General features: G+C 30.6%; 2 protein-coding genes across 2 annotated transcripts; one reads left to right on the top strand and one right to left on the bottom strand.

Annotated features, from left to right (window-relative positions):
• Positions 1–79: 79 nt before the first annotated feature.
• Positions 80–2,133, bottom strand: EAF01_006325 (uncharacterized protein; the record flags this gene model as incomplete). Its single annotated transcript, XM_038914579.1, has 5 exons — positions 80–675; positions 704–1,268; positions 1,310–1,684; positions 1,740–1,937; positions 2,119–2,133. The coding sequence occupies 5 exons, from the start codon at positions 2,131–2,133 to the stop codon at positions 80–82; spliced, it is 1,749 nt and encodes a 582-aa protein (XP_038769534.1).
• Positions 2,134–11,420: 9,287 nt separating this feature from the next.
• On the top strand, positions 11,421–13,720 carry EAF01_006324 (uncharacterized protein). Its single transcript, XM_038914578.1, has 7 exons — positions 11,421–11,874; positions 11,989–12,102; positions 12,175–12,307; positions 12,364–12,968; positions 13,019–13,042; positions 13,122–13,315; positions 13,394–13,720. Exons 1-7 carry the CDS (start codon positions 11,505–11,507, stop codon positions 13,490–13,492), a joined length of 1,539 nt encoding a protein of 512 aa, XP_038769533.1. The 5' UTR covers positions 11,421–11,504; the 3' UTR covers positions 13,493–13,720.
• Positions 13,721–14,035: the final 315 nt, after the last annotated feature.

Here is a 14,035-nt window from a genome sequence, read left to right as displayed (position 1 = left end):
TAGGCATTAGGTCTAAAAGTATAACATCATCCTTTCGCAGGATACAATTGAATAAACGATCAAGATAGCTAAAGCAATTCTAGATATTGTGATCCGACTCGATCAAATCAGCCGCTCTCTCAGCTACAGCATAGAAAGTAGATTGAAGATTTCCTCTCGGAATCAAATTCATCATGCTTGCATCGACAACTCTGATGTTCCTTGCGCCATAAACGACCAGCTTTTGGTTCAAAACACCACCATCTTCCAAAGGTAACATCGCACATGTGCCACACGGATGCCAGGCGGAAATCATAGTTTTTCGTACACAATCTTTGGCATCTTCCAAGTCTGTACCAAATGCTGCAAAGCTTGGACTGATATGTCCACCAGGTTTGAGAATTGAAGCCATTGGCTCAGTCGCAGCAATGACATGGATGTAACGCATGAATCGGGCGTGGATATCTAGATCAATAGGATTGCTGAAATATTTGGGATCGATGATGGGACTTTCCGATGCAGACGAAGATTGTATGTGAACACTGCCTCGTGAAAGTGGATATTCAAGTTCACAAGCAATTGTAAGAAAGTTGCCTGTCTCGTGGCTGACGGTGACGTTCTTTGCGGAACTTGCGTCAGATCCAAAATCTCCATGGGCTGCATAGACGGAAGGAACAAGCGGAACTCTTGTCTGCGCTAGAAAGAACAGATCGTGAAAACTCACTCGTTACACTTTTCTTCTCGGGTTTGTGGGTAAGCAGCAAATGCTCTAATTCGGCTTTCCCTTTGGGTGTTTGGAAGTCTGGAACGGGCATGTAAGCAAACGACGATATGGCCGCACCAGCAAAGGGTCCAGTTTTGTCAATTTGATATGCGGACATAGCGGCTGCTATGACTTCTGATTCTTGGCGGTTCAGAGGATCTAGTGTCTGTAGTTCGTCAACTACATCGAAAGTCATTCCGCTTGATGTATGATCTTGGAAATTTTCTCCCACGTTAGAGTTGTCGACATGTACATCGATTCCAAGCGAGCGAAGAAGTTTAGCATCACCAAATCCCGAGAGTTCTAAGATCTTTGGGAAATTCAAAGCACCGACTGCAACTATGACCTCCCTTCCGGCTTGAAAGATATGTTCGACACCTTTGATAGTGACTTTCACACCTTTGGCAACGCCTTCCCCAGATTCATTATGTAGAATGATTTTCTCGATTAGAGCATTAGTAATAAGATGGAGATTAAATCGATTTTGTGTGGGTTTGAAGTAAGCATTTGCTGAATAGCTTCGCTCCTTTGTAACGCCATTGACTGTCGAATTATTCACAAAACCACCGATTGAAGATCCTGAAATGCATTCTCAGACATTTCATGATTCAAGGCATTGAAGGTATCAACCCATGATTTTCCGACAGCATCCATTTTTGGAGGATACGACGTTTGAATAAGACCGTCAGACCCCGGGTTGTTCGAAGATGTCAGGTGGCTCAGGCCAAGCTCCTTTCTTAATTTCTCGCCTGGGATTTCAAGAGTATGACCCTTTTTATAGTAGGGTTCCATGGGATCCCAACCCCAGCCTTCATTTGCAAGCTCTTTCCAGGCGTCAAGTCCAACTTTAGATGCAGCAATAAAAGCTTGCGAATTGATGGCACTTGATTCACCAAGGAGACGACCACCAGGAAGGCTTATAGTGCGGTTTCCAAGTTCACTCTTCATTACAAACAATCAGCACAGAACGATTCAGGGAAGGTGTGGTGGAAACTACCTGGGGAACAGTTTTAAATGCCAAATCGAGTTCTGTACCAAGAAAAGAGGGCCAAAGTGCTGGAATGTTTATCTGTGGATTTTCCAAATGATTTCCAGCAGCCTCGAGGATAAGAACTTGGATTTCAAGATTCTCGGATAGTCGAGTGGCGACTACGAGACCGGATGTACCGCCTCCTACGACGATAAAGTTGTAAATCTATGGATATTCATTTTCTTTTCTGATGCGTAAAGGGACGTTGCGCGAGAAAGGGAAAGCAATATAGTTTGGGCTTCTGAGAGAAAGAACTTTGGGGAAAGATACTTGGAGAGTAACAAGGAAGTATATAAGTAGATTTGTTTACACTTTCATGCAGGATAGTGGGACGTAATGATCAAACAGTTGGAGATGACATATACTGAGCATGTCGATGGAAATGCACAGTCTAATTCCTGTATTCAACTGAGGCAAAAGTTGTGTGACTATACACCTATAATATTCTCAATTTTGTAAAGATGGGGGGCGATTCAACGTAATAATGTGTGCAATTCACATCGCCTTGCTTCTTCTCTTTCTGTTCTTAGGAAAAGTATTTGTAACGATTGCTTTTCTAACCAACGCTAATGATGTTGGCTGATGTTGGTAAACAGATAAGTCGGGTATTCTACTTTCGGACCACCCTCCTTTTAGACCACTTTTTATACCAAAAATGGAATTTTTAACTTTCTTATTTATAAATAGAATTTATTGAAAATTTATATGTATATAATTTAGATCATTTTTAGGTTACCTTGAAAATTTCAGATTTTTAGGAATTTTCTGTATTGAGATCTAGAGCTTCAAAATATCGATTTTTAAATTTGTATAAGAATCACACATAAATTTGAAACTTTTATAAAATCTTTAATAACTTTTTAATAAAAATTATTAAAAATAAATTATAAAATTTTATTACAAATTTATAATATATTTATTTTAAAGGATTTAGAAAAAAACGAAAATTTCTTATAAATAGATCTTTAAAATAATATCCTTAAAATTATAAGAATTATTTACATTATTCTAAACTCATTATATGTGATTATATCTTTATATTGATTAATTCTTTTTTAAAAAAAATTAATTTCTATATAGATTCAAATTTAAAACTTTTAAAAAGATATATAGTTCTCTTTTAATAGTTGTTATTAAAAAGTTATTAAAGATTTTATAAAAGTTTTAAATTTATATATAATTTTTATATAAATTAAAAAATCAATATTTTAAAGCTTTAGATCTTAATATAGAAAATTCTTAAAAATTTCAAAATTTCAGAATAACATAGTTTATCAGTGGGTCAACTATATCAATAGATCAACCACTTTTACCTCGAATTATTATTTTACATTCAATATACATTTTCTTCATAATTAATCATGAAAATTCATTCTAAAAAAGCATATATAATCTTAACTATTCAAGCTATTAAATCAAATAAAAAATTATCAATTCAAAAGACAGCTTAGCTTTATTATATACCTCGAACTATATTAGGTAATAGAATTCAAGGTAAACCTAATATAATTAAGAATTAATTAAAAAGTTATAATTTGATTGAATTAGAAAAGGAAGTATTTATTCAATATATTCTTAATATAAATTTAAAAGGTTTTCCATTTAAATTTAAGAATGTGAAAAATATAACGAATTATATTCTTGAATTAAAGGGTACAAAATATATTGAGAAGCTTTAGATACATCAATTTATAAAGTATTAAATTAAATTAAAAATACATTTTAGTTATATTTATGACTTTCAAAAAGCTTTTTATAAGGATTTCAAGTTTATTAAAGAATGATTTCGATTAATTACAAATATACAAGCGAAATATAACATGTTGAATAAAGATTTCTATAATTTTAATGAAATAAGCTTTATAATGAGAATTATATGTATAATAATTATTATTAGTGTTAAGAAATGTAGTAAAAGTAAATCTATGTAGCTAGACAATCGAAAATAAACTATAGTAATAATATATGGAAATGGAGAGGGCGAAACTATTTCCTTATTTCTAGTGGTTTAGGGACAGGCTTATCTCTCTAATTAATATATCGAAACTAATCTTCTTATGGAATGAGTTATTAAACCTATATCTAATAGGTGGATAAATAATGAGATAGATTTAGAATTGTTACGGGAGCTGCCTCTAGAGTCATGTGAAAGTGTCTAGAGATCTTTCAAGATGGTTTAGATTAAATTTCAAGTAGGAATTCAATAAGATTATAATTAGTTGTAATTCTTGTAACTATAATAATAAAACTAATAATTGTTTTTGAGCATGAAGCTTTATATTATAATGAAATCCTATTCCTTATATAGATCTTCATTTTCTAATATTGATTTAGAGTTTCTAAGAGTTCTAACTCCTAAGGACCTCCTTGGAACCCTAGCTCCTGAGAACTCCACTATGTGACACTGATTACATGGCATTCTACTATTCATTATAACACTATCCCCTTCTTAGATTAGTGCTTATCCCAAACATCTTATAATATTCCATTTCCCCACTCGGCTAGTGAATCAAAATGATCTTAAGCTCTTTCATTATACCTATCACCATTATTTCCTCTAATTATTTAATTGTTCGAAAACGTAAGAAACAAATCCTTCTTACTCAGACTATTAAATCTAATAATATCGAAATGATTCTATATTCGTATTATCGTTTAAATAATTATCAATATATTAAGGATTTATCTCGTTCTAATCGCTCTTATTGTTCTGAATATATATATGTATATTCTTCTTGTAATACTAAGTTTCCTTTGTCCAAGAATTGAGATCGAGAAGTTCCTCGGGAAGGCAATTAGCATACCTTAAATTGTTAAGAGGAACACCTTCGTTCGAAGGAAAAAGAGGCTATGGCAAAGATTCTTCGCCTTAGGAAGTAACAAAAGTTATTGCACAAGCGACGTCAACATATGGCCAACTATAACCTTAAATATTTGAATAAGCTTGATACTCTAAAGGGAAAGGAAAGACTAAAGAAAAAACATGTTGAAAGAGAAAAGAAGATGATGTCTATTCCTATTGCTAGTCCTAGTAATGATTCCTTTGCTTTCGACTCTTCCTTAGATCCTTCGATCCTTGTTTCAATGGAATCTCCTTCTTTCTAAGTAAATTCAAGTATCTCTAGTGAAATGCCTCCAACTTCTTAAGGCAGTTGAGGTTTTCTTTCGATTCCTATGAATTTTCGGTATATAAGTAATATAACTATTTGATCAAGTATTTAATTATACCTCTAACATATTTATAATCTAGTATTGTTTCGACATTATATATGACATTAGAATTGACTAATTCGATTTCAATAAATAACGTATTCAGCACTCCTAATAGTGCTAATTCGAGTAAGAATATATAAAATACTGAATGGATATTTATTATATTTGATAATTTCAATTGATAATTAATTATTCCTATTACCTTATCAATCTTAAATAGTTTTAGTTTTTTATAATCAAGTTTATTGCTTAGTCTCTTAATTTCGATATTTCGTTATAATAGATAAACTTTATTCCCCTTTTTAAGTATAGATTCTATACTACATTTTGTATTATAATATATTACTGTTCTAAATAATATAAATCTTAAATTGAGAGCAAGCTGTTCTTGTAAATCCTTTAATTATTCGACTTATATTATTACTAATTCAATATTAATTTCCTATGGTATTGATATTTAATATACTTTAAGATTAAATCTAAAGTTAGTGTATACTAATATAATCTTTATGGTTTTCATTTCCAATATATTATATACGAATTATACCATAGGTAATAGCTCTATTTAATTATTCTATCGATAATTTATATAGTATCTAAGATATACTTTTATTATTTGATTGATCCTTTCTATCTGATTATTAGTTTGTAGATGAAAGGCTGTTGATAGCTTTTTTTTAATACTTATAAGTGCTAATAAGGTAGTCCAGAATTTCAAGGTAAAGAGCTTGTCTTTATTCGAGATTATCTCATCTAGTATTTTATATATATTTATTATAATCCAGAGAAACGTATATACTAATTGCTCAATATTCTATATTTCCCTGAATAATATTATATATATAAATTTCGTTAGCCTATTTATTATATTGAATATTATATTGTATTCAACTCTTATAATAAAGTCTTTCGAAAGTAATAGTTTGATTATAAAGTCTTATGTAATAGACTTCTATGGTTGAGAAGGCATGTTTGGGGTCTGGAGCTGGCCATACGGAATATGTCTAAAGGACTTATTCCGTATACAGGTATTACAATTTCCAACAACTTCTTCAACTATCGTTTTCATTTATGAAAAGTAATTAATTTCCTATAATCTTGTGAACGTTTTTGCAATCCCCTAATATCCATGTGCTAGTAATTTGTATTGTTTCGTTACAAATTCCTTAGTTATTCGGCTAGGAATGTATATTTTTCTGTAGAAATATATAGTTTCGTTTTCTATTGTGAATTCTAGTTTTATTATCTTATGTATGTATATAGCTATAGTATCCTTATTATAATACAATTAGATTTGGTTTCTAAGATGGTTATCTTCTAATATATGAGTAACTATAGATTACAATACATTGTAAATCAATGATTCGTCTTCTTTTTTGAATATTGTATATAATTCGTACAACTTATTTTCTTGATATTTTGATTTTCGGCTAAGAATGTTGGCTCTAGTATTTTTTAATCCTTTGATATATAAAATTTTAAAATTGTAATTGGTTATAATCTCTAATCGTTTGATCTGTTGTTTGTTTAACTATTTCGTTGTAATGAAGTAGATCAAGTTTTTGTAATTTGTATATATCTGTATTATATATTTTAATCCTTTTAAATAAACTTGTCATTCTTTAAATATATCGATTATTGCTAGTAATTCCTTATTGTATATTTTGTAGTTTAATTCAATTAATAATAGTTTTCAAGAGTAGAATATAATTGATTGCTATTTCTCATTTTGACCTGGTTGACTCAATATTACGCCTATAACGAAATCTGAAGAATCCGTCTCTATTATGATTTGCTTTTTAAGATCGAATATCAATAGTATTGGCTCCTCGGCTACTGCCTGTTTAAATGTTTCGAAGAACTCCTATGTCTTGGCGGTTCATTTAAAGCTTCCTTAATCTCTTTTAATTAATATAGTTAAGAGTGTAATAATTCCTGAATAACCTTTAATAAATCTTTAGTAGAAGTTGATAAATCTCAAAAAGGATTGTATTTCCTTAATAATGTTTAATTACTTTTATTCAAGTATTACTTTAATCTTATCTTTACTCATTTTAAACCTTTGACTTGATACAATAAATTCTAAGAATTTTGTTTCTGTAATACAGAATTCATATTTGCTTGGTTTATATAATAAATCGGTTTTAACTAAACTTTCAAGAATGTTGCTAACATTTTTAATATGTTGAACCTTGTTGTTTGAATATATTAGAATATCATCTAAGTAGTATATACAATAGATGTTCAAGTATTGTAATAGCATATTGTTTATAAATCTTATGAAAGTAGTTGGTGTATTAGTTAGTCCGAATGATATAACTTAATATTTGTATAGCCTGTATCTTGTTTTAAAAACAATTTTCTATTCCTTGCCTTTCTTTATTCTAATTAAGTAGTATTTGTTTTGTAGATCCATCTTGATAAATATTGTTGTTCCGTCTAGTTGATCTCTTAATTCTGTAATTAATAGAAATGGATATCAATCTTTCTTTGTAAATATGTTGAGCTTTTTATAATCTATAATTAGTTTCTTAATATTATCTTTCTTAAGTACCCACATAATTGAACTTGTTATTTGAGATATGGATTCTTTAATTCATTTTTTGATCAAATTGTTATTGATATATTCTTTGAGCATTTTTAGCTTATTAATCGATATTAAATAAATTGGGATGTGTATAAGCATCTTGCTTTCTTTCAATATTATTTTATGATTTTATGACTTATATTTTGATAAAGCCTTATAGATTTCTAATTCTTTAAAAACATATTTGTATTTCTTGTATAGTTTTGGTATTATAAACTCCTTTATTTTGATTATTATTTTTTATTGTGTTGTTGGCTTTTGTATTTGTAAAAGAGGTATATTAGCCTTTGTTTTTAATAAAGAACTTTAGATTGAGTGTTCTATATTGTTAATATTGTTTGTATTCAATTCTTTTTAATATATGTTACATCTTATAGACATTTTGAATATATTATTATAATTGTTCTTATATTGATCAAATGTTACTGTTTCTTATAATCAATTTATTCTAAAATTATATACTTTTAACTATAATATCCCTAAGATAATCTATTATTAGTTCAATAATATAACATTAAGTTGTATAATCTTTAAATATTGGATTATGTTCATTTGTATTAATTATATCTTCTATGAAATATTCTTATTAGATTCTATTAATTATTTGTTAACTAATTATAATTAGCAAGGGTTTTGTTTTTTCTAGAGTAGAACTTTTAAGTATTTTACAACTTCTAGTATAATAAAGTTTCTTATAGTCTCTAAATTTATTATGACTTATTGTATTTATCCGTTTATTTTGATCTTATAGTATATCTATTCTGTTTATCCTGTAGCATTCAATTGCTAAATAACTTGTTTTTTATTTGTTTTATTGAATTGTTAATTCCTTATCTTTCTTTTCTTAGGGAACTATCCGATTGCTTCTTTATCTGATTAATAGATTCTATAGAATTCATTATAACAAGTAGTCCAGTTCATCATCATATAATCTACTGATATCTTTTCCTTATGATATTCTTTTGTTACTAAAGATAATAAAGTTTGATAATACTCTTATTCTTATAAGTCTACTACATTCATATCTTTTTGATTTTGTAATAGCTTATCTAATAATTTCCGGAACTCTTCATTAATAAAGGTTTCAATTTCTTCGATTTTAATTGAGTATTCCTAGGATATAAAGGTAACATTAAGTTAGCCTTTGTCGAACTTGGATTTAAAGTTGCTCTTTCTTTTTCTTGTTTTTTTATTTCAACAATCCGCTATTCGGTACCCTGCTTTTCTATATTCAAAATATAAGTTGTTTTCCCGTCTTTATTTCTTTTCTAAATTATTATTCCCCTTTTTATAATACATGGCATCTAGTTCCATAGAGTTCCTATAACTCTATGAATTGTAATATAGTCTTCCCTCATTCTTATGATAACACTCTTACTTTTGATTTCCCTGGGGTTTGTATAATCTTTGATCTTATTGATATCGATAAAGACGATTATCTGATTCGATGGAGTTCTAGATTAGGTTGTTCAAGTCTACACTTTTAGCAGATCTTTTTAATTCCAATCTGACTTCTGATTTGAGTCCTTTACGATAGTAACTCATAATAACGGTTTTATTCCACTTGATTATTCCCATATATCTTCGGAATTCTGTAGCATACTTTAATACTGATCCTATCTACTTGAAATTGAAGATCTTATCTTTCGTTACTTCTAATTTATTAAAGTTTTTAAAGATTTTACAAATCTCTGTCTTAAATCCTTCAAAACTATTAAAGATTGTTCAAATGGATTATATACAATCTTATTCATTGTACTCGAAATAATCTCGCAAATATAATTGAATCCATTTGCTTGCTTCTCTTCTAAAATAGAATACAGCTTATACACTCTTGGATTTTGTAATTGTGAATTTGTTCTTATTGAATCGAAAATAGATTTCTAATTGTAAAAGGAAAGTATCAAGTTCTTATCAATTACCTTGATATTTGTTTGATAAAGCAATCTTAAGGGTTTCGTTAATAGTAATCTTCTGTAGAGTATTAGTCATTTTGATATTGTTAATGTTTACTATCGATATAAACTGTTCTGTTATGGTATTTTTGATTGTTATATTTTAATAATAAATTATCGAATCGATATTTGAAGTAGAAAGGGTACTCAAAGTATTATAGGAGCTGCCTCTAGGATCATATAGAAGTGTTTAGAGATCTTTTAAAATGATTTAAATTAAACTTCAAATAGGAATTCAATAAGGTTATAATTAATTGTAATTCTTGTAATTATAATAATAAAACTAATAATTGTTCTTAAGTATAAAGCTTTATATTATAATGAAATCCTATTCTTTATATAGATCTTCATTCTCTAATATTGATTTAGAATTTCTAAGAGTTCTGGCTTCCAAGGACCTCCTTGGAGCCCTGACTCCTGAGAACTCCACCACGTGACACTGGTCACATGGCATTCTGCTACCCATTGTAACAAGAATAATTGAAATACTTCGATAAGTATATTAAAAATCAAAGAAAGGGTAAATATCAAATGTTAGTACTGAATAAGCATAAAAGTTATAAATTAGTAGCTTTTTAAATATATTATAAAGAGAATAATATTATATATTTATATTTATTATTATATTTAAGTTATTTAATTTAATTACTTGATATTAATTGTTTTAATAATCTAAAACGTTCATATAATAATTAAATTAATGAATTTATTAAGGTATATATTAATTATATTTCGAAGATTGAATTCTTTATAGTTTTTAAAATTGTATATAAGAAATTAATTATCTTTTAGAATATAAAATCAGAATTTCAAGAAATAGATTTAATTTTATTTAATTTTAAAGTTATATTCTCAAAATTAGATATTCAAATTTGTATATCTATCTTTCCCTTTTTCAATTTAAATTACTGGATTTTTCAAATCCCTTATAATTTAATTAAAATTCTTTCTTAATTAATATTAATTAAATCTCGAATAACTTATTATTAAGTAAACTTCCCTATATTTATATTTAAGATTGTACTAACTCTAACTAAAAATATAAAAAGATTAACTTATAAAAATATACTTTTAAATATAAAGAATTATATATTTTGAATAGTAAATGAAATATTAAACAAATATTAATATATGAAAAAAACTTAATTATATTAAGGAGAAGTGTTTATTAAATAAAAAGCTTTTAATATATTATTTTAGTAAGAGGTTGATATTTAGATTTAATATAATAAATATTAAAAAAGAGGAAATTCTAATGGGAAAGTATGTTCTAATTGATATTATAATAAATATAAAAAGATAGTTTATAATATAAGAACCTGTCAAAATAATATAATAGATTCTAAATTATTAGATTCTTAATAGTTTTAATTAATTGATTTAGTTGTTATTGAATAATATAACTTTAAAGTAATAATTCAAGGTAAAAATGATTAATCCATTGATATGGCCGACCCACTGATAAACTACGTTAAGCTTAAAATAGCTTAAATTATATATATTCAAATTTTTATTAAATTAGATTATATATTGATAGAGATATTAATAGGCCAAAAAAGCGATTTTTGATGTAAAAGAGTGGCCCAAAACAGGGGTGGCTCGAAAGTAGAGTGGTCGACTTATGAACCAGTTTTTGTTCCAACTTCCTGGTGAGCTCTCGGTTATCGTTGAATACCTTCCCCTTCTTAATGATACCATATTATTCTCGAGCACTTAAGTGCTTTTCAGTATCAATCTATACTAAACCACGTTCCCCGAATCCATCAGAATAAATCGGAATACCCACTAGTAATGAATATCGAAAGCTGATTCCGGATGGTCTACAATTTGACAGGATCATACCTTTTCTTATTCAACGCCACAACTAGAACCATATTGTGGCGCAAATGGAGATAATCAGCCACATGTACTCATCTATCTCCTTATAGTCTCACTTATCATAACTCACATATCACAACATATTATATCATACAAACCATGTCTCGCTCTACTTCATCCCCTCCAAAACAAATCTCTTCATCCACTGACCCGTATAACGAAACTTCTCCCCTTATCTCCACCCGTCATCATCCCCATGAACCCCCTCCTCCCCCCTCCCCATCTCTCCCAACCCTCATCCTCTACTTCATGACCCTCCACTTCCTCATCGCCTTTTGCGAAATGGTCCTCGTAGCCCCCCTCATCTCTCTCTTTGAATCTTCCCTCTGTCACTCTTATTACAATTTTCCAGAACCAAGCGTAAAATTACACACCCGGGAGATGATTTCAGATATGTGTAAGATTCCTGAGATTCAGGGTCCGTTGGCGACGGTTAGGGGGTGGAAAAGTTTTGGGGATACGGTGCCTGGTATATTTTTTGTTTCTTTTTAAAAGAAGAGCGTCTTGTATTGAAGATTGAGGAGGGGAAGAGAAAGCGAAAGAGAAGGGGGGCAAATAACGAGATTCGCTGATAAGTATACAGTTTTACTAGCAGCGATTCCGATTGGCAATTTGGGAGATCGATATGGAAGACGCAAAATCATGGCATTATCTCTAATCGGAGTTGGATTATCCTTAATAGAAATTTTCGTTGTTTGTATGTATTTCACTGACTTGCTATTCACGTTGTCTTTACCGAGATACACCGCTAATATTGAGATCTGATAAGGTGCATATCCAAAAATCTTCGATTTGCGTTGGGTATGGTTATCGTCGTTGTTCCTTCTATGTGGAGGAGGTTTATATTCAAGTGCAGCATTTATGTGGGCGATGGCTTCTTCGCTGATACCGGAAGATAAAAGGTAAATAGTATATACACTTGGGTGAATGTTCTAGACTAACGGATGGCCTATGATAGAAGCTATGCGTTTTACTATATCTTCTCAGCGTTCTATATTGCAGAACTCATTGGGTCATATGTAGCTTCTATCACTATAGATGTTTGTCCTTGGATTGCCTGTAGTATGGCCATGGGATCTGTGATTCTGGGATTACTTTTGTTGTGGCTGGTGCCATTTAGTCAACCGTCGTCGCCACCAGAAGTATCATCACAACCAACCTCATCAACTACATCCTCAACACGACTACACCTTACTACCACCCCCAAGACCACTATTCTAGCAACAATCCGCCACGCCATGATACAACCCAATGTTCTCCTCTGCATTCCAGTCTTCCTAATCGGAACCCTTAGATATACAACTCTTAACGTCCTGATCCAATACTCCTCTGTCCGTTTTGATACCAAGATATCTAAAGGAGCAATGTTCTACACCGAAACAGCTATTATCAATATCTTTTTGTTTCTTTTCCTGATCCCGAGGATAACTAATTGGATAAAATTGAGATATCATGTGAGATCCGAGAAAATTGATTTGGCACTGATGAGGGTTAGTGTATGTTTTCTTTTAGTGGGTTCTCTTGCTATTGGGTTAGCACCGACTAGTGGGTGGATTCCAGTTGGTACGATGCCTCCTCCTTGAGAATGAGTTATAGTGTCTAAGTTGAAATAGGTGTTTCTATCTTCGCCGCAGGCTGTACGTACTCTTCTCTCCCAGCTTCCTAATTTTACATTATACGCTTTTCTTTCAAACTACAACTAACAACCCTCCTTAGTCGGATCCCGAGTCTCAACTCTCTCCTTAATATCCCACTTTATCCCCGCCCCCTCCCTCGCTACCCTCTACGCCTCGATAGCCGTGCTCGAAAATCTCGGCCATGCTATTAATGATCCTTCCATGCAACATATATTTGCGGCAACCTTACGCCTGTCACCTTTTTGGCACGCGTTGCCCTTTTTTGTCGCTGCTGTGAGTACACTTTTACTTTTTACATCTACAAACGAGAATAAGACGTAGAATGAATATGCTGATAAACGATAACAACAGATATGTTATTTCCTGGCTGGTTTATCTACGATCTTTATAAAGATTGATGCTAATGATAGGAAAATGGACGACGATGAAGGTCAGGAAGAAGATTTGTAAAGGAAATACACATGTAAATCAGAGTGTTCAATAGTCCGGACTGTAGTCCAGCAATGAAGAATACTCAATCCCCAAACCAATTAGAACATTCGAGTCATCTAAGATATTGAATTTGATTGGAATATTGAACTATTTTCAAATTTCTAACTGTTTTTAGACATCCAAACCCTTATATTGTTGGACTGCAGTCTGGACTTTTGAACACCTGATATTGTAAATACTAAATAACGCTCTCTTTCAAGGGAACTCTCAACTTGAAGGTCAAAAGTTCGTGAAGACTCTGCTATCTTCCACTATGGTTTACTATGCTTTCAACCCTTTTTTGCTAATGCATTGCTGCCGTACATCGTTGCTGAATTCTCAGTTCTTTATAGAAGTGGTATAGTTTGAGCCACGCTATCATTATTTTTTGTAAAAAGAATCCTGGCTTCCAGAGGATATATTAATCCGCATTGGTAGCAACGCCATGACAGAGGCCGACGTCCAAGGAATGTTGAGACTCGCGTTAACGATGGTAATACCTTGAGCAATATTCAATGTCAG

Source organism: Botrytis porri, assembly GCF_014898465.1.
Source record: "Botrytis porri strain MUCL 3234 chromosome Unknown BPOR_008, whole genome shotgun sequence".
Classification (NCBI taxonomy): Eukaryota; Fungi; Ascomycota; class Leotiomycetes; order Helotiales; family Sclerotiniaceae; genus Botrytis; species Botrytis porri.
Note: the sequence above shows the minus strand (reverse complement) of the source record. Positions and strands in the feature narration are given on the sequence as shown.